Genomic DNA, 21,762 nt, shown 5'->3' with positions numbered 1-21,762 from the left:
CCTAATTCTCTTTTCTTGACAAAGGAAGTTTGCTTTTTTTAGACATAAACAAATAACTTACTAGATTCTAAATTATTTGATGATTATAAAGGGGGACAAACGCTCAACATGTGCCTACACCCCCATGTTTTTACAAAAGCTCTCCTACAGCAACAATAGAAGAAACAAGACAAATTCGTTCTGCCAAAGATTGAAGTTATAAATGTAAAATAGGCAAATGCGCACAAATATTGCAAATAAATAGGTCCTCGTAGATCATTTTGCCTTTAACAACAATAGTGGGAGCAACAGCAACAGTATAACGAATAATATTTCAGAAACAGCAGCGACGAGCGAAGACTTTTCTAGGTCTGAATGCGACTTTTGGAGTTAAAATTCCTGGCCCGGAGCCCAATCCAGATTCCAGTCAGAGTATTCATTCAAAGGGCTTCAGCCTCTTAGCTCCTGTTCATCTTAGCTGCCTCTGCATGTTTGTGTAAGGGTGTCGTCTTAGAGAGAGCGAGAGCGGCGACAGAAAACCACGCCCTCTCTGGCCTCTACCTGTAGGATAGAGCGAGAGTGACCTACTGACGCTAAGAGCGCCGCCATTTGCCATTGTAATAAAGTTGCCCAGCCAGCGTGTGTGCAAGCAGACAAACAATACGCTCACGATTCCACACTTTCGCACTCACTTACTCCAACGGGACCGGAGTAAGCATACAAACACACGACTGTTAATTTTTCTGCTTCTGGGCCAAGCAATGCTTTTGAGCATTCCCAGTTTCTCAGCTGCGCCGACTGGTTGTAGTTGTGCCTCTGAGAAAATCAGTTGCGGACTGTAATCGGGCAACGAATGGGAGTCGGTCTCTATTTCGACGGCCTACGCGGGCGAAAGAACAAAGTTAAAATAATTGTCGTGGAACGTGTTATGTGTTTGATTTGAAATTCTATGTAGCGTCAGTTGTCGATGTTAATCAATCTCCAAACAATATATTGAATCGCGGATCGCCTAGCTACATAATACAACGTAGTGGATGTAGAAAAATGGCATTGGCCTCTAATGCTTTATCCATACCAATCATCGTCGGCTCCCATAGACAGACCGCGATAAAGGTTGACCACTCCCAGACAATTTGGATTTGATTTTCATTTCTGTCGCCGTGTAGTAATGACTAAACTAAATATTTTTTCTTTTCGCTGACCCTTGTTGTATTGCATGTGCGGTTAGGGTTGGACTTAGACATCCTACATAACCTGAATCAAATTTGTTAGTGAGTTTGTGCTCGTGAGTTACACTAAGTTCCTTAAATTAGCTTGTTGCTAAGATAAATAAGTAAGCGTAATATTAAGAAAAGGCGTATCAATGATACCAACCTTTTAATACGGAAAAGTTATACACTGAAATAATATCGCCAATCATAAACAGAAATGCGCCAAGTGCGTCAAGTGTCTTTTAACATATCAACGTAGTATCAACGTAGAGTCCCAGCCATTTCAAGGAGGCGCCTAACTAACACAGGGCAAGTCCTTAAAACGGCAAACATACCACGCTCGACGGACACCATCCTTGGAAATAGACCTAGTGTCATTTCAAAAGACGCACATGGGCGTCTGCACCGAGGAGCGCCCTGTGATGCATTGGGTAAGTTTCACGGCTTGACTACGTTTTCCAATTAATCTCGATCTCGATCCCCTCACAGCTCATAAGAACCACGCCTTCTTTAATAACCAGATGGTAGAAATTTTATTTTGGAATTTTTTAGCATTTTGAAAATATTTTAATACATAATAAAATAATAAAATAATAATTTTAATACATAAAAAATATGTATATATTTTAATAATATGATCTTTTATTCTCAACAAGAAGCGCTAGGAGTCTAATAAATATATGATAAACTAAATAAAGACGCTACTTAAACAGACAAAATACCAAATTAATAACAGTTTCAGACTTTTTAAGGTAACCCACAAGTCTGATATCAAAACATTAAGGTCATTAAAATATTTCTTTCAGTTTTCACGAACTTTCTTAATAGGTGTTATACCGGAAAACTTGTAGATTTATTGATAGAGTTGTGGGTTTATATTTTCGTCACTTGAATATTGTGGAAATTCATCTGCCTATGCTGGCTGTATGCATAGTGAATTAGTAGAAATAATTTAAATATATTTGACTCTGTTTATCCTTCTAAAGAAATTTCGTCCCTAAGTACACCACTTTTTTTAATACACATAAAGAAATCATTAAAAAGTAATAAGATAATCTACATAACTATTATTCATTCGTTGAAAAGTATATTAGACGTACAAGTAATCGCTGCATATTATGTTACATATATTATTCATAAGGAGCAAAAGCCGATAAAACAGAAACGGATTTCTCATAGTCGTGCATTCTACTATAACGTTTCTTCTCCTTTTAAATTAGGTTTAAAGCGCTATACTAGAGCTACTATAACAGCTAAAAAGTTGGGTTAAGAATGTAGATTGCAAGTTTCTTTAATAATCTGTTTATTATCACTTCAATTTTTGTGTTTGTTGAAAAGTATATAACATCTAAAGGGAAGCGTTTCCGACCAAGGCATATATTTTAGTTTTTCTGTGGACGTGGTCGGTGCAGGCTGCTATGATTTTAGTTTTTATTTTAATTTATAATATATATGTTTTTTTTGTATTGCCGGAACTTTTTTTACTAATGTTAACTTATGATGTCAATAAATGATTGGTATTAGTATTTTAGAAAAAGTTTACAAGAGCAAAAATGTAAGCCGCAGCCTATTTAAAAATTCATTCTCAATATTCTTTCTATCCTTTTCTGTTCATTTCTGTTCTTGTCTGTATTAATTTTTCTCAAAAAATACTTATTTTTTTGTGATAACCATTTATTTTTCGTCGCCTTGAAAGTATCCTCCTCAGATATAATACGAGCTTCAATAGGAGCTAGAAGCTGTCCTGAAACCAGTAGATCAACGAATAAAATGTAATATAGAAAAAGCTTTTCTGAGGTTTCCTTTAAATCAAACTAAAAAAATCAAGTCGTTTTGATGCTATTTCCCCAAAGGAAACAAAGTATATTCAGATCGCAAACAACTTGAAAGCATTGTATTAAATAAAAAGGCGAAGTTAATGTTGTACAGATAAAATGCATAATTTTTATATTATAAAATGGATAAGGAAATAAAAATAGATATAACAAAGATTATCGATGATTAGTCGGACGTCCGGATTATTGAGTCGCGATCACTTTATGACAAAGATATGTTGAACAAGTTTTTATTACTTACAAGCTTTCAAAATGCGTAGATATGGGGTGCATTCGCCAGGAAGAAACTATGTCGCTTGTATGTCTTGTACTACTACTACACACTTCTTTCCCCAATAAAAGAAGAATTCTTCATAAATAATCACATCGTTTAAGATTTAAAAAGAACTGCGCAAAGCACAGCATAGGTCTTTTCCAGACATCCTTTTTAATTAACTTTCATAATTATGATTTTTTTAATGTAGCAGCAGAGCGCAAGGTTTCTTGGGCCCGGCGCAAGGGAGAAAAGTCCAACACCACCTGTAGCACATCAAGGGCGCACTCAAAGTGTCAGTGCTGCAGGTGCAAAAAACAAGCACCCACTATTCCGCGTATGCTCTTCAGCATCGTGTCCAGAAATTTGTGATCATAGTACAAAGTCGTTTGGCAGTAGTGTTTTCGGCATCGAGTCATTTCAAAGGTATACAAAATAATTGACTCTATAATACCCCCTATATAATATGTGTAATGATCTAGCTATGAAGCTGCCGATCGCTCTATTTTTGAGGACTCCACTGCCAAATTCTCAATCAGCCGTAGTCGCACAGATTGCACAGAAGTAAGCGACGAGACGACTTCAGCGATATCTTTTAAAACGGAACCCTTTGGACCGGCCAGCAGTCCCGAATCCACAAGTGATATCAAAGTACCGCGAAGTCACGACGACTGCTCGGGATGTGGACAGAAAATTCAGGTAAGTCTTTCCCCAAAAAACATAGATAATACTAAAAAACAATTTATTTTTGTACGTTAGTATAGTTATATGTAATGTATTCATTGATAAGAGTATAAGTATAATGTATTTATTGATAAAAATGTAGAAATGAGAAGGGATCGATTCCGACTTTTATATTATTATTATTATTTTTTTCGCCTATCTATGAGCGACAGAAAGTTTCGGTTAAGCAAGTGGTTGTTTCATCCACTATAAATCGGCTTTAATTTCTTCTGGCAGTAAGTGGCAAATTAAAAAAGTCTTAACACAGTAACGGATCTCTCATATTCGCATTATTTTGGTTTGATTATATATATATTTTTTGTTAATATCTATCGGTGAACCAAATATTTTTAAAATCCGGAATATTTTTTAATAAATCGGTTTTAAATGCTTCTGGCAATAAGCGGAATATTTAAAAAAAAATTCTTAACACAGTAACGGGTCGCTCATATTCGCAAAACTCGACTATGGCGTGATATGTGATATTAGGATAATGTTTAAGAATGAGAACTTTTCGCTTACAATGGCGACCATAAATCGGTTCCCTATCAGCCGATTCTTTTTTGACTGGTAAAAAAAAATAAGATAGGAAAATCCATTTTTTTTTATAAATGAAATATAAGCATTAGAAATATAATAAATAAAGTGTGTTATTATAAATAGGCGGTACCTTCAATATACGAGTGTATATATTAAAATAAAAAGTTTGTTGGCAGATATTGATGACGTTGCACAACTATACCAGCTATACTTATTCCCATAGAAACTTATTTATAAACTAACGATGACACAAAAAAAATATTCAGATTTCGAAAATGTTTGGTAAACGAAAGTTATAGACAGGACAACATAACCCTTAATATAATTCTTGGTGGGTGTGGCCGGACAATAAAACCACCCAGAGATCCGGTGGCATTTCTGAAATATGTTAGCTTTATCCTATCATTCTAGCTCTTTTAGTTTTTGAGATTTAAGAGTTCGTAAGAATGTGCAGTGTTTCGTAAATTAAACTAAGCTGCCTAGGCATCTCTAGGATTCTACATGCTTAGTCCCAACTTTCCATTACTTATATTTACTGATATCTCAGCGTTCTTGGAAAATGCGGCTACCGTTTTTCTCTGTTGTCAGACTTAAGAGTGGACGTGGACAATACGAAAATGGTATCGTAAGCTGACTTTTAAAGATTATATATATGTATATGTAATCCCAAATTTGTAGTTCTAATAGTTTTTGAGATCTCAGCGATTTTAGTTTTTCGTGATTTGTGGGCCTTAGAGTAGGCGTGGCGAATGTTGAAATAAACAAGAACTGCGTAAGCATCTCAAGAGTCTGCATGACAGACGGGCGGACAGACGGATATAGCCAAATATACTTGACTGTTGATCTGATCAAAAATGTATACTTTGAACTATAAAATGTATAGTATCAGAACCTTCAAAATTTCATGTTTATCGATAATTATTTACAAAAATTTACTGCATCAAACGTGGGATGGGTAGGAGATCCTAGAATTACATGCTTAATTCAAGCATGGGATGGGCAGAAATTCCTAGATCTTGCATGCTTAATTCAAACAATTAATTATCGAATTGTTGCCCTTTTTCGGTATTCGCAATATAATTTTTTTCTATTAGTCTATATTTTTTTACTTATGCAAAATAATTATAATTCTATTATTGCGTATATTTCCGCATTTGAATATCCGATACTCGAAACGTATAATAACGTATAATGTATTTGACGAAAATATGTCAACCTTAATGTTATGGCGACGTTTTGATTTCTTTATACTCATGTTTCTCAATACCTATTTATTTAATAAACATTTCTTGAGTCAAGAAATATTTCATAATTTATTCAGAATATGATGTTATGATGCTTAAAAGGGCAGTGGCATCACCGTCAGTTCATAAGCATTTTTTAAATAGAAACCGAGTATTGAAAACGGATTCATTTTCCAGTGTCATAACAATATTTTATATTAGCATAACGGTATCAGACAGTCTCGGCAGTACACTATAGCGTTTCTTTTTGTTCGGTAAAAAAAACTGTTATAAATTGATATAAACACTCTCCAAGCCCTAAAAATATACAATTTTTACTACAAAAATAATATGACGTGTATATTATAAAATATTTTCTGTGTTCACTTAGGACCGATTCTACCTCTCCGCAGTGGAAAAACATTGGCACGCCAGCTGCTTACAATGCTACGCCTGTCGGCAGCCGCTGGAACGGGAATCCACATGCTACTCACGTGACGGCAACATTTATTGCAAAAATGATTATTATAGGTAAGTCACTCCAGAGAGTCTGGGAAGAGAATCAAGGGAGGAGTGGGCGTAATGAATCAGATAAAGCCGGGAGTGGAAAATGATTTCCAAGCATGCGAAAGCAGTTTTTGCGCATGCTTTAAGATATTAAGCCCGCCATTGTTATACATACATCTCTAAGTGAAGGTTGCAAGCGCGATTGTGAATTTGCAAGTGGAAGTAGACCGCAACGAAGATATTACCGGTCCAACGTATGACCGTCGTCCGCCCAACCGGCGGCTAGGTGGCCTCGCGTGTGTTCTGCTGCTTGCGTTCCATCGCCAACCGAAGAACTCCCGTTTACCTGCTTACGCCTCCATATTGCACGATGTTTTATTAGGGGCGATGACTAACACTTCTGGTTCTACTTGCATTGACAATTGAGATGCGTTTCCCTTCGAATTTTTAGCACAGCAATTGCTGGAGAAAGGCATACAAATTTATCCGATGAAATAACACAAGCTTTTAGAATAAGCGGCGCAAAACCTTACAGACAAATTTCAGCACTGATCAAAATTCTGCATTTGACATTAATTCTACACCATATTGAATGGTGTTATGCTTCTCATTGTTAACGGTCTCAAAAACATTTCGACACAAGGAACTTTCGTTACTGGTATTACATACCACCAGTCTATTTTTTAAATGTCCCGCTGTTGGGTTAGCTAAGCAGTCGATTGGATTTTAGGTCACATTATCTGCTCGGTTGTAATATCTGATCTAAAGATTTCAGAATCTCGACCTCTGCACTTTGCTGACAATCGCTCAGATTGTCTTGGTCTGATCATGCTGTACGTAATCTATTTCGGAGTTATGTTTCAATTCGGCCGGTGATCTTTGATGGAGTCGGGCATTGTTAATCAGATAACAATCCCCACAGTTGTCAAATATTAATACTACATCCAAACGCAATCAAAAAAGGCCGTGTTCACTTCCAAATATATCTAATGGGCGCAGAAGAAATCTATCCAATAAAGTAACCCTTTGGTGTTTTCAAGAGGTAGGCATTTTTTAAGTGAAAATGTGTGTGTTTTTCTTTAATTTAACACAAAAACTAATATGAACAGTTATATATTTAACAAGTATATTATAGAAAAGATTATGTGTTCTATTCATTACAAGAGAAAACTATAATATTTGATTTTTTATTTTTCCAACTTAAAACTCAAATAAAATGGTTAAAACTTATTTAAAAAAAAACAAGAAGACACGCTATAGTCGAGTGCCGCGACTATAAAATACCCGTTACTGTTTTAAACATTTTTAAAATATTCATTTTCCTAGTGGAAATGGACAAAGCGCCACCTTTTGTCAAAAAAGCATGTTTACTAACTGATGATGTCGTCACTGTCCAAGTGAGGACTTATAACCTATATTTCTTCATAAATAGCGAAATTGATATTGAAAAAAAAAGGTTACAAGGTAATACGAAGACATCCATTATAAGGTTATGGACGCCACAGCTTTCCGCGGTTTGTGGGCGTGTCGAGTTGCAGTGGCATCTCTTAAATACGTATTCTTAAGCAAAACTTCTTAGCTTTTAATGTCCCCAAGATTTTTGTATTTTTGCCAGGTTTTGTGGTCGTTAGGGTGGAGGTGGCTAGATGGGAAAAAATAATTCGCATTTGGGGCAGCATAAGAATCTACATGCTGAATCCGAACTTTCTATAACTTCTAGTTACCGAGATATCAGCTTTTCTACAAAAAGCTAGCTTGGTGGGCGTAAGAGTGGGAGTGGCCGGATAATGGAACAACCATAAGATCCGCTGGCATATCAAGATTATACATACTTAATTTCATACACGTACTTACTTTTTAGCTTTAATAGTTCCTGAGATTTCAGCGATTTTAGTTTTTCGTGATTTGTGGGCGTAAGGGTGGGCGTGGATAGATGGGAAAAAAAAATTCGCATTGGGGTTATCATAAAAACCTACATGATTAATACGAACTTTCTTTTTACGGAAACAGTCTTTCGTTTTTAGTGGGTGTGGCCGGATAAAATACGCTGACATCTCAAGATTATACATACTGAATTTAAACTTTCTAGCTCTAATAGTTCCCTAGTTTCAGGGATTTTATTTTTTCGTGATTCGTGGGCGTTAGAGTGGGCATGGCAGGATGCTGAAATAAACTTGCGGTGCGAAGGGACCTTAAGCAGACCTCTATCTGCTTAATCTCAACTCTGTATCTCTTAAGGTTCCTGGTATCTCAGCGTTCACACGGACGGACCGACAGACGGACATGGCTTAATCGCTATTGATAGAGATCATGAATATATATATATGTTATGCAATAAAATACTCGAAAACAAAGAAGAATGAGAATATTATAAAAAATTCAGTAAATAAATTTAGTGTAAGATCCCCGTAAGATCAACGTACAATTTAAAGTCAGCAAAAACTAAAACAAATGCACGATTTAATTTCACGTTGGCTTTTTATGTTCTAGTCACCGCCTTATTGACTCAAGACTTATGTTCCAGTTTAAGCATGGAAATTTAGTGCCATCAGCTAAGAATAAATTAGATTTTATGATGTGACCGCAAGAACTATGGTCCCAGGGCATACACTCTCACGGCCGAAAAATACTAAGAAAAGAGTTTAATTTATATTTTATGGGTACTTGTTGGCACATCTCTACAAATAAAAAAACACAAATCCAGAAAGCAGAAATGGTCAGTTGGCCAACCTTTAGACACAAAAAATATATAATATATAAAATCCGGGAAAAATTAAATTCCAAGCTAAATAAGTTCTTAAAAAAGAATGATCAACTTTCACACATTATAAAACTTAAAAGATATTATTATATTTATAACCGATGGATGGTATATACATGTTTAGTATTCTCGTGCTTGCTTTAAAGAAGACCACTGTAAGTCTTCTGAGCCCCCCTCAGAATTTCTTCACTGGTCACCGGTCTGACTACTTTTGCTTTTTGTTGCCACCTGGACTTTCCGTGACTTTGTGGCTGTATAATAATTAAAATGTGTAATGCCCAACTTAAGAAATAATTGGTCTGCGAGATCCAGCTCCGAAATGACGAAGGATGGGTAGAAGATAAATTCTATCAGGCACAAACTAAGAATGAAGTGCAAGTAGTATATCCTCCTTATTTTTAATTTTTCTTGGTTTGCTTTTGTAGAAAACGAGTGCTAATATGTAGACTTTTTCAAATGTCCAAGTTCAAAGCCAAATGGCAATTCAAAAAAAAATTTACAATACATTAAACATGTAAAAAATTGTTAAGAACTTGCAGTTGTAGTCCTAGCTAAAAGAAACATATTAAACTAAAAATGAAGGGGGAAATAATATTTTCTACTAAAACAAACACTCCATATTTTTACGAATGTCATTGTAAGACCATAAGAAAGATCACATTAATCAAGTGCATGTAGCATTTCTGCATCTCTAAGAACAGAAATAATATATTGATCTGATAGTAGGGATTGGCAAATCAAAGACACTTCATATAGTTTCCGAGTTCTTACGAGCAGCGCGTATGTTCTCAGACAAACCGAAAGTCGGTTAGGCATCCTGATCAAGAATATATAAATATACTTTACCCTAAAAGTAACGGGTGTCTTTCTAATATTTATAGTATATGTTGATGCCTGTTGGTGACGGCTTAGAATCGAATTATCTCCATGGGACATCATTATAGCTGTAGTTGGAAGGGAGGATTATGACTATGTGAAGGAAGCGCTCTCACGGTCAATGACAGCGGCTTGCTGCTGTCGGTGGCTGCGTAGCGTCTGAGAAATCCGCCTTTCTTTGTCCTGGTGAACTTAGAAATGTGTAATAGGAAGAGCACATGCCAGCGGGTGGCTCTCGAAACATAATCGTCCAATCCCTCAATGTGTTACAAATACTCTCACGTTACAACATGCCGCTTTGTCTCCCTTGCCGCTGTTTCTACATGAACCTGGTACTATAGCATCGTGCAGCTAGGCCGCACATCAGTTTATACGGTCGTCTGCATAGAGGCGCTGACTTGCCTCACATAAAGAGCTCAGCCAGCCATATTCGATGTCACGGATATCCAACCATTGATTAAAACAACCATTTCAGTTCAGACTCAATTTGGTGCAAGTGATTTTAAGGTTTAAATTAAGAACAAAATTACTGTTATTATTAAAAGAAGAATTAGCATAATGTCCAATTGTATATCTGTCCGTATGTTCACGAAGACTTCAGGAACCAAAGAAGGAAAAATGTATAGATGTAAATGTAGTCGGATAGGGTTTTACACAATTTTAAAATATTCATTTGGAAAATATTCATTTGGAAATTTACAAAGCGCCACATATTGTCAGAGAAAGCATGTTAAGTAACTGATAGTAACGTCACTATCCACATTTCTTCATAAATAGCGAAAAAATGTTCCGATTTGAAAAATCTTTGGTAAGTCGATTGATATAGACAAAAATATGTTATAAAAAGTCAAACGAAGACATTCACTATCTTATTATGGACGCCACAGACTTACGCGATTTTTGGGCTTTAGAGTAGGCGTGGCCGGATGAAAACTTGTGTGGATTTGCAGTGGTATCTATAAAATTCTTATTCTTAAGCACAACTTTCTTGCTGACTTGCTGACTTTTGTGTGCGTGCCTAGATAGGAAAAAAACAATTCGCATTTGGGGCATCGTCAAAAAATACATGCTTAATCCGAGCTTTCTATAACTTATAGTTACCGAGATGTCAGCTTTTCTACAAAATGCAAATACCGTCTTTCGAGCTTGGTGGGCGTACCAGTGGGTGTGGCTGGATAATGGTACCTACCAAATGGTACATATACATACTTAGTCCCAACTTTTTAACTTTAATAGTTCCTGAGATTTTAAAGATTTTAGTTATCCATGATTTGTTGGCGTTAGAGTGGGGCAACCTTGCGCTACGTAGGGAAAAAATCTGTCTATCTCAACTCTGTGTCTCTTATAATTCCTGAGATCTCAGCGTTCATACGGGTCAGTCAGACAGACAGACGGACGGACGGACAGATGGACATGGCTTAATCGACTTCGCTATTGATACTATCTATTTATACTATACTACTATTGAAACGCTTCCTTCTACGAGTTACATACTTTTCAACGAATCTAATATACCCTTTTACTCTACGAGTAACGGGCATAGATAGTCTCAAATTAAATGCAGTTTTTGCCTTTCAAAATAAATACATATTGCAAGGACACTTGTACTCCATTTCTTAATATGTTATTTTAAATGAAAGTTACCAGTGAAAGGTATTTCTTGTAATTATATGATTTTTTTAAAAAAAAATAAGATTAAATAAATAAATTCAGGTTCAAATAATTGATATTTCAGTTACAGCTTTTTTTTTTGCTTGGTTTGTCAAGTTTGGTGTGAGGGGCCTCTTCATTATCTAGGGATCCACTAGAAGTGGGACTTCGAGAAGCAATAAGGATAAGAGCGTTCAAAACGTGTGTAAAAGTATCAGATTTCAAGAGCCCGAAAACAATCATATATCAGGCGTTGTCACCGTGACATTTCGGCTGCCCTTTTGCATGGCAATAATCATAATTCATTTTTCTTTCCTTCTCTTCCTCGCTGTACAGAGAAAGGGCGTGTCAGAGCAGTGCAAGTGGTTCGCATTGAAGTAAACTTCGCAGAAAATGCGGCTTGAGACAGTTTTATGAGAGGGTAGCTCCGGACGCGTCGCCATCCTCCGTATAAATGCTTAATATTATTTATGGGACTAACGGATCGTAACACAACAAGGTACATAGCCTTGCAGTCGTTTGAGAACATATCTGGTGGGGATTTTTGAGATGGAATCTGAGTGAAAGATCGGCAGAGACCCGCAGCCGCGCCACCTCAAGGTTTTACAATATGTGTGAAATCGGGATGTGACAAAAAATTTAATGTCACATTTCAAATGATTTTCAACAAAATGAAAACCGAAATCCAAAATCGAAACTGAATAGGGAACACAAAATGGGAACCAAAATAAGAAGAAATTAAAATGCCTTTTGCAAGAATAAATTAGTATTAAATTAAATTTGGTTTATTTTCTATTTCCTTCTATTATTATTCTATATATATGTATATAATGTACTATATACATGAATGTACATACATGAATGAGAAAAGTCTGTTACATAAGTGTATTTTGAATAATGCCAAAGGAATCGCATGTCTTGCGCATTTTATGTTGGCCTAACTCCTACAGCTGCTTGGCCAAAAAATCATTTTCCGGGAATTCACCCATATAAATATGTACTAGAGCTTGAGGTAACCATTTCCTGGGGTTTCCCATCCTTAAAATGTTTAAGGACTAATTCGCTTTGCTCAACAAACTATTGACTATTATTCGTGGCACCATAGTTTGAAAATCCTCGTTAATCCGTAATTTTTGGGTGCCCCCAGCCTCGAAAACTTATAAATATGCTTTTGTTAATATATTTTTACTAGTATTAAGAAAAAAAATGGATTAAAAAGTCCTAGTTTAGAGTTATTAACCGTTAAAGTGCTTGCACGAAATAAGCTTGTGCGTCGGAGTTGCCCTATTTTTTAGTTTTTGTATGAAAAATTATTTTGTTTTTTAAATTAGTAAAAACTTTTGTTATTATTTTAATAATATGCGACATTCTTAACATTACTGCGTTTAAATTTTTTTGATATCTCTGCTGGTTTAGTAGCAGTATCAAATTAAAAATTCGATTTTTTCTTGCACGAAATAAGCTTGGATACACTGTATGTTTTTTTAACTTCATCTGTAAACGGCAAATGTGAAAACATATGTACATATATGTATGTATACACTTAACCAATAAAGTATTCGTCGCGAGGGTGACTGAGAGAAAATTGCTGTTTTTAAATGGTTTTCAATTTAAAAATGGGTAAAATCGGTATACATCTTGAAAGATGCCTATTTTGTCTATTAATATATTATATAATATTATGCTCTCTAAAGAAAGTTATAGACAGAAACGTAAAACTAACTCAATTTTTCTGCTCAAAAAAGTTTTCGTTGCACCACAGTTTTTTTTTAGATTTTTTTTGCTCTGTTGAGTTGTTGTTATCAGAATTTGGTTTGTTTACTATTAGAGACTTAATTTTGGGAATCCCAAAAACTTGTGCGGTCATTCTTGTATCTGGTACAAAATGCCAAAAGAAAACAGAATTAAACGAATCGCAAGGGAAAATTAATTAATACACGGAAAAACTCGGGAAAAACTGTTAAATTCTGTTAATAGTGAAATTTTCGAGAGAAGTCCTTAAACTATAAAAAATATAATATATAGAGTAAAATAAAAAGAAAATAGAAATTCATCGAAAAATCTTCTTCAGTTTTGCCGTCCAAAATCGTTTAACCATAAGAGAAGACAGGAAAATTTTTAAATAAAATGGGGAAACCCCCCACTTACCGACTTTAAAAATTAACACGGTCATCTCCAAATCTTTGGAAACCAGTGTTTCCTCAAAAACCGTCCGCACAGGCATCAAACATCATAGTTTACACATTAGAAGTACAAGAAAGGTACTATTGATTTCAACCGTAACATATCAAGGCGGCTTTCTTTTGCTAATACCTACTAGGACCGGAATTTCGATTACTGGGAACAATTAATATTTAGTGACGAATGGAAATTGAACATTTTCGAGTCCGTTGGAAGCGGAAAAGTGCAGCGTAAGCCCTTTGAAGAACTGAATATAAATAATATAAATCCAGCATTTAGACATGGCGGCGGTACCGTCGTAGTTTGGGGTTGTAGTCAGGTGGAGGAGTGCGAAATTTGGGTTATTACAATGATAAATGAATGCTGATACATACACATTTGAATATACTGAAGAAAACTCTAAACTCCAGTGCTGCTAAATTGGACCTAGAAAGCGACAATTTCGTTTTTTACCAAGACAATGGCCCAAAACATACGACTTGGAGAGCCAAAATGTAGCTGTTTTCCAAATCAAAACTAATCCAAACGCACCCGCAAAGCCTAGACGACAACCCCATCGAAAATTTATGGGTCCCACCCTAAGCTCAAATTCCGGGATGATGCGATTTCGTGGAAAAATAATCTCAAAAAGCTATTACTTGAGGATTGGTCGAATAATTCCGAAGGAATGTACTGAAATTTATTGGAACTGAAAAAAACGACTTAAATTAACCTCTTTTTACTCCTTTATTAAGAAAAAAGGGGAATTAGTCATGAAGTACATACCTCGCAATGAGTACTTTACTGACATACTGTACATATATATATATATATATATATATATATATTTATATATATATATATATATATCACAACCGAAACGAATGTACAGACCGCCGTCTTCAAGCGATGTCTATTAAATGGTGATGAGTAGGTGCTTGTGCTCTTCGATGTTTCTTGTACGGATCTGATTTATTGATCAAAACCAATTGAGGCGGCTGACAGTCACTAAAATTTTTAATGACTTTGGTTCCGGCCTTTTACTATAAAATTCTCTGTTTATGCAATAATCTTCTGTTAGCTTAACATTAAAAACAATATTATTATCATTTTATTATCACACAGTTTTTTCGGTATTCGACGTTGCACCCGTTGTCTGGCCTCGATTAGTTCCAACGAGCTCGTGATGCGCTCTCGGAATCTTGTCTTTCACGTAAACTGCTTTTGTTGCACCGTCTGCCACACGCCACTGAAACAGGGAGATCAGTACGGTATTATCGACTCGCTCATTTACTGCAGGTAAGCCCCATCTAACCCGTAAAGGATTTGCCAATACTTAAAAGCATCTCCAGGACGCACTACAGCAAAGCAAGGGAGGTAGACGGCGCCTCTTCTACCATGGGCGCCACTTACCCATACAGCGCCCAGTTTGGTTCGCCACAAAACGACTCCTCGAGCCCCCACTCAGACCCTAGTCGGAGCATTGTTCCTACGGGCATATTTGTGCCCACGTCTCACACCATTACCGGACTGCCGCAGACGGCCCGCCAAAAAGGACGGCCGCGCAAGCGCAAGGTCAAGGACATAGAGGCGTTCACTGCAAACATAGGTATGTTGAAATATTTCAGCTTTTTGCGATTAGTTTGCCAGCATTAAAACTGCCAACATGTCAAGCTCTTTATAGCTACATAGGTAAAAGCTGGCGCCATTTGAGCAGTAAGAGAAAAACTTTTATGTATGTGACTATCTCTTGAAATCACCGTAGAAACCGTTAAAACTACAATGCACTTTGGGTCGATTGCAGATCTAAACACTGAGTACGTCGATTTCGGTCGGGGATCCCACTTAAGCTCATCGTCGCGAACCAAAAGAATGCGCACCTCTTTTAAGCATCACCAACTACGTACCATGAAGTCTTACTTCGCCATCAATCACAACCCTGACGCCAAGGACCTAAAGCAGTTGTCGCAGAAAACGGGTTTACCAAAGAGAGTTCTACAGGTGAGAATTGGCCGCTATTTTGATAAAACATTTGAGGGCAACCCCACCTTACCTTTTCTCTAGGTTTGGTTTCAAAATGCTAGGGCCAAATGGCGCCGGATGATGCTGAAGCAGGATGGCAGCGGAATTATGGAAAAGGGGGATGGCGCCTTGGACCTAGACAGTATCTCCGTACACAGTCCTACGTCGTTTTTATTACCCGGCCCAAACAGCTCGCCACCACTTAACCTTGACTAACGGATGCTTAGAAAACTCAAAAACAGAGTAGCAAACGAAAATAGCCTTGCATACAACTTCCACATCATACCGTACATACATATATACGTATATACGTACATATGTATTTAAATAGCCACAACGCTTGCCTAAGTCAAAGTACGTGCATTGCATCCGCATCCGAAACGAAATCCGGCTCCGGGATCTTCTGAGCATCTCAAGTCGATGGTTACAAATAAAATTGGAGGGCTGTTGATGTATGTATAAATTACATATATATTTTTATAGTTGCTTCTTGGCCATTGCCAGTCGGCTGGTTATTGCCTCCCATATAATTTTTTTCAAGATCTTCGGTTCTTTTGTAAATATGAACTTCAATCTTGTAGCATATATGTATAGATATGTGGTCACGCGAATATTGTTAATATATCGGTATTATTTTCAGAGCTCACATTATTAAATATGTATGTATGTACATGTAGTGGGTATATATATATGTATGTATAAATTTATAAGCATCAACTTACATCTTTACATACATAGATAAATATGCTAAATATTTATTTCACAACATAATAGTTAGAGATGAATTAAGTTTAGAGAACCGTCTATGTAATATATATTATACGTAAATAAAATAGTTACTCCTACCCTGACAGACCGATTTTAGATCTATAAAAATAAAAGTATGATAATTTCAGCACTGAACATACAGAGAGATTTGTACTTACAAATAGATTAATAATAAGTCTAACAATAGAAGCCAAATAAAAACATTGAAACAATCAATCCATACAATTTATATTTTTTTTATTTTAAATATTTCAATTTCTCTATTTACCACAATATAACGAATCCAAAAATATAACTGATTCTGAGTAAGAAACCCATTTATTAATTCCACGACAAAATTTTACAAATTTGTATACCCGTTACTGGTAAAGGAGAATGCTTATACATATGTATGTGTTAGTTGAAAAGTATGTCACCGGTAATTTAGAGAGGAAGATTCCTCTTCACTTGCCGTAAATATTTAGCCATTTAGCCAACAATATTATACAATGCCAAACCAAAACATAAACCTTCATAGGTGATTACATTCACGGTCAAAAGGACAGACGGAAATTGTTAAATTGGCTAGACTATTGGATGGTTATCAGCAATATACACTTTATAGGTTCGGAAAAGGCCCCTTCTAGCTGCAGCGCCATTTTCAACAAATACATTTTTACCTTACGAGTAACGATTATACAAATTATTATAATTCGGATAAAATTGGTTTTTTTTTTAAAAGTAATATTTGCCCAGTGTTTTTTTTTTTTTATATTTTCAATGTGTGTTTTTGTCTATTATCTTTATGTTTAATAATGTTTAGTTTATTTTGGTTTAATATTGAGAAAACATATACGAGTATTCTAAGGCAAAAAATGATTTAAAATAAATTAAATAGTTACAACCCGTAATCGTACAGAGAAAGTTTATAATTTATTCTTTATAAGCAACATAACAGTGTAGAAGGAACTGTTACGTGAGATCCCGGGCGCTAGAATATTAAATTAAGCATACATATTGAACAGATGCCAACGCAGCTCAATGCTTTTTATGGCTCACAAGACAGGTAAAAATAAAAAAAACTGGATTCTCGGGGATTTTCCCAATAGTTAAATCAAACGCCTTTAGAACGCGAAAAGTATTTTGGTTTAACTTCTTAAAATATTCTTTGTCAATACTTATCGATTTACCAAAAAACGTTTAAGTCATAATGTGGTTTTTATTTTGGTATTAAATTTCGCTTATGAAATTTTACACGCCGTCAATATATGCTAGAAATATTATTATTTTAAAATTGGTTAACACAGTAATAGGTATTGTACCGGCTGTGCACCATTTGCTTTTAAATGGTTAATTGGCGTACAACTCGAAATATACCTATTTTGTTTACTTATATAAAAAAAAACAATCAATAAACTCTTTCTAAAGAAAGACAAAAATGTAAAACGAAATCCGAAACAAAATATATGTGTTTTTAGTATGTATTACTATTTTAGAGATTTAATTCTGGAAATCGCAAAAAATGTTGGGGCTATTCTTGTTCTACATCTGCTATAAAAGGGAACAGAATTAAACGAATCGCAAAGAAAAATAATTTTATACTCATATAACGAAGGAAAAACTGTTAAATACTTTAGTGAACTGTTCGGGAGAAGTCCTTGAACTATAAGAAGTATAATATGTAGAGTAAAACAAGAATAAACGCTATATTCGAGTGCCGCGACTATAACATACCCGTTACTGTTTTACAAAATTTTACGATATTCATTTTGCTAGGGAAATGTAAAAAGTGCCGCCTTTTGTCTAAAATGCGAGTTTACTAAATGATGGTAACGTCACTCTTATAACCTAAATTTCGAAAAATATTTGGTAAATCAATAGATAATGACAATAAATGTTACACGAGTGCAATCAAAGTCATACATTATAATAATATGGATGCCATCATTTTCTGCGGTTTGTGGGAGTCAGAGTGTGCGTGGCTGGATGAAGAATCACGCCGTGCTGCAGTTGGATTTTTAAATTACGTATTATAGTTGCCGGTATTTTTGCATTTTTGGTTTGACGTGTTTTTGTTGGCGCATTGCGCACATCCTTAATCCCAAATTTCAATCACTTATAGTAACCGAGATATCAGCTTTTCTACAAAAAGCGAAAACCGTCTTTCGAGCTTGGTGGGCGTAAGAGTGGGTGTGGCCATAAGGTGAACTTAATCCCAACTTCCTAGCTCTAATATTTCCTGAGATTTCAGAAAAACTTAAAAAAATGTGGACCTCCCAACGAAAACTTTATTGACTAACTGTATATGTTTATAAAGACTTAGTTTCATTCATTAGGTCGGAAACTGTTCAACTGGTCTTTGCGGTTAAAGGGTACGCAATAAACCATTTACCGCAAGTAGAAAAATTTAATATATTTGTAATTTTTTTTTAATGGGGAGGGGTGGTTTTAGTTCTACTATTACAGTATTCGGTAAGTTTAGTTCCGGGAAAGTAAGAGGATGGCTCCTAGGCAACCTCCTCGTTAATTCGTTTTGTTACAGTAGGTCGATCTACAGGTTGTGTAGTGGCTCTCTACACCGCCTGCATGTGACAGCACCTCGACAGGAGGTGTGGTATCAGGCCGCGTAAAAGTATCTGCTATCAAGAATTCCAGTACTTCGCTCCAAAGCCTTATTCCCAATAGCTCAAGAGGTGTATATCTACGGGATAAGATCTGCCGGATTCTGGCTTAGTTCTCTCGGAATGGTGAGGGACTTCAAGGGCCCAAGTCTTGACTTGGATTAAGAAGATTGAATGAAATTACACTCTGATATTCTGAGCGTACATAAATCGCCGTACGCGACCATGCTTGCATCACAAAACCCATGAATTTTACTGGATGACATATACTGTAAAACAATATGTGAAAACTTTAAACAAGCAACTGTTTGGATCTGTGACATGCGCTTCAACCACGACGGGGGTAAAGATTGCGCTAAGGTCTCATCCTAGTCAAATTTACCCTTACATAGGACCTGCTCGGCAATGTTCGGTGCTACTAATTTAAGGGGTTCGAAAAATAACGTTGCCATAGTAGTGAGAGCGCGCAAGTGTGAATTTGGCTTGTCACTCAACTGCCGCAAACTATTTGCGGATCGCTTCTCCACACCTAGTAGGTTGAATAATGACTGAACGTGTGCCTGAAAGAGTAATAATTTATTATTTAATCGCAAAGTTAATATTTCCAAAGCCCTGTCAAAATTATTTTCCGGGATCGAATTGTGTCCGACGCTCCGCCGCCCAAGCATAAACGAAAATACTGAAATTTGTCCACCTTTGTTAAGACCTTGTTTATTACCACAACATTATCTTCTCACTATTTAAATGGCGTCCGATTTTCCCTTTGGTTTCACAATATGGTATTGAATATTTTATACAAGCATGGAATTCTATTTGCTTGATCACTGGCAGTTCAAGGTTAAGTTAAGTTCGACTAAGTCGGAATTAATTCGCTTTATTAAATTCGCCCGTACCTGCAGCTCTCTTTTGTCGAATTTGGCCAACTGCTCCTGCCTCAAAAATAAATTTAAGCTGGCGTACCACGGAGCTTGCCTAATTAGTTTTGCACTTGAGAACAGAATTCAAGGGTATATCAGAACAAATGGCAAAGCTAATAATTGCTAAGCTTTAAAAAACGATCACGATAATATTTGAGTCACTACTCTTTTGAGGGGGCATTATTTCTTCCACCTTTTTTGCGAATTTTTTAACTAAAAATATGCGATGCTGGAACGGTGTTTACCGAAAAGAGATGTGTCTTATTTTTTATTTTTGCCGCGATACGACTGTGTTTTGAAGGCGAGACAGAGCGATTGGGCAGATGATCTATATACATACATATATATTTCAGCAAGCTTTTGTTTACATTTTTGTCGTCAGTGATGCTGACCAACTAACAATCAGTGATCTAATTTGAATGAAGGTATTTTGTATTACGATTTGAATTAATTTGTTATCTAAATTAAAAAAATATAGTTTTTTAATTAAAAATATTTACTAGGGAGGTAAAAGGTTATAATGCATTCGTAGTAGGTAAAGAGCATATTGTGAGGATTTGCTAACAGTATAACCTCGACATCTCATTAAATAGAGACAAAAAGTTGGGCTAAGAGTGTTGATTCTAGTTTGATCATTACTCTTTTTCACTTTCGAAATGGAAAAAACGGTCAACCCAATCAACTTGCAGGACACATTTTAATTTTAAGGATACTTCTAATCAAGCAGCGATTGTATTTTATTTGAACTAGATAAAATTGTGCAATATGGAAGCCGGCGCTCTATATGCGGTCATCAAAAACACCTATTATGTCAAATAATTATGAGAGTTCAGCACGGTGTGGAATACAGTAATTCGACTCATTGAAACGGAATTTCGAATCTTTTATTAAGCGAACAAGCTGTCTGCCTATTAAGCATTTTATTAGTGTATCCGTTTCATCATCGCTACAAATATAGAAAATTTTTTTGTTCGTAGTCTTCGAATCGTAAGGGTTGATATTATACTTGTCTTAACGCAGCCAAGCGTTTGAAACCTCATGGAGCGGATTTGTCGTCCATATTTGAAAAATCCTTTCGGCCTTTTTGCAGCCAGAGCAGCTTTTGGGAAATCCTACTCTCATGGAGGAACTTCTGGCCGAACTCCATACAATAATGAAATAGAACCTAGGCGTTGATTGCTCCGTTTTGAGGAAGAGCCGCATAAGAGCTGCCCTTAGCATTGTGCAGTTTCCAAACGCAATATTTAGTCTGGAGCTGCAAACAGTTTCTTGGAGTCACGCCAATGAAATGGTACAGTCTCACATAGAGACTCCGACATTTCAACCGCTTTGATAAGAGAGAGCGGCGACATCTATCGATGCCCAGCATCGACGAGGAAGGAGAACGACTACTATTCCGCATACTGCACGTGACGCCATACGGAGGTAGGATGCAGTTTAATACTGGCTGAAGGTTTTTCGGTGACGATGATTAACAATGAACTGCTTGAAGAGCTAAGCGTGCAAGGAGTACGACGACATCTAAATATTTAATGGTTTTAATGTAGATCTCCCATGTAAATTACTAATGTGGGACATTTGCAAATTAGTGGAGCAGGCACTGTATTAAGGTCACAGCCAGCGAAGTGTTATTAAACTTGGCGCTGAGCGAAAGGCGACATTATAAGCCCTTGGCAAATATCTGCTTCACTTTTGGGAAGGTGCCGGCAGAGCTTAAAGGGACATCGAAGAGATGTT

The 21,762-nt window shown here is 36.1% G+C and overlaps 1 protein-coding gene across 7 annotated transcripts; it reads left to right on the top strand.

Moving 5' to 3' along the window:
- The first annotated feature begins 771 nt into the window (after positions 1-771).
- On the top strand, positions 772-16,591 carry LOC108105584 (protein apterous). Of its 7 annotated transcripts, XM_017212225.2 has the most exons (9): positions 1,455-1,621; positions 1,680-1,714; positions 3,490-3,704; positions 3,761-3,977; positions 6,156-6,295; positions 14,844-15,017; positions 15,071-15,327; positions 15,484-15,719; positions 15,783-16,591. In XM_017212225.2, the coding sequence occupies exons 2-9, from the start codon at positions 1,712-1,714 to the stop codon at positions 15,954-15,956; spliced, it is 1,416 nt and encodes a 471-aa protein (XP_017067714.1). In that variant the 5' UTR covers positions 1,455-1,621; positions 1,680-1,711; the 3' UTR covers positions 15,957-16,591. The 7 variants fall into 7 exon arrangements, with proteins under 7 accessions (XP_017067717.1, XP_017067713.1, XP_017067715.1 ...); XM_017212228.2 differs by lacking the exon at positions 1,680-1,714 and having other exon boundaries at positions 772-1,621; positions 3,493-3,704; positions 15,523-15,719; XM_017212224.2 differs by lacking the exon at positions 1,680-1,714 and having other exon boundaries at positions 772-1,621; positions 3,493-3,704.
- The last annotated feature ends 5,171 nt before the right edge of the window (positions 16,592-21,762 follow it).

Source organism: Drosophila eugracilis, unplaced genomic scaffold (genome assembly GCF_018153835.1).
Source record: "Drosophila eugracilis isolate 14026-0451.02 unplaced genomic scaffold, ASM1815383v1 contig_2157, whole genome shotgun sequence".
Taxonomy (NCBI): domain Eukaryota; kingdom Metazoa; phylum Arthropoda; class Insecta; order Diptera; family Drosophilidae; genus Drosophila; species Drosophila eugracilis.
This window is presented reverse-complemented; position numbering and strand designations above follow the sequence as displayed.

Bases quoted from the DNA above. Each gene is read 5' to 3' on its own strand.
- LOC108105584 (XM_017212223.2), top strand. From the start codon at position 1,583: ATGGGCGTCTGCACCGAGGAGCGCCCTGTGATGCATTGG. The intron at 3,978-6,155 runs GTAAGTCTTTCC...GTGTTCACTTAG, and splicing joins GATGTGGACAGAAAATTCAG to GACCGATTCTACCTCTCCGC. The intron at 15,720-15,782 runs GTGAGAATTGGC...CCTTTTCTCTAG, and splicing joins TACCAAAGAGAGTTCTACAG to GTTTGGTTTCAAAATGCTAG.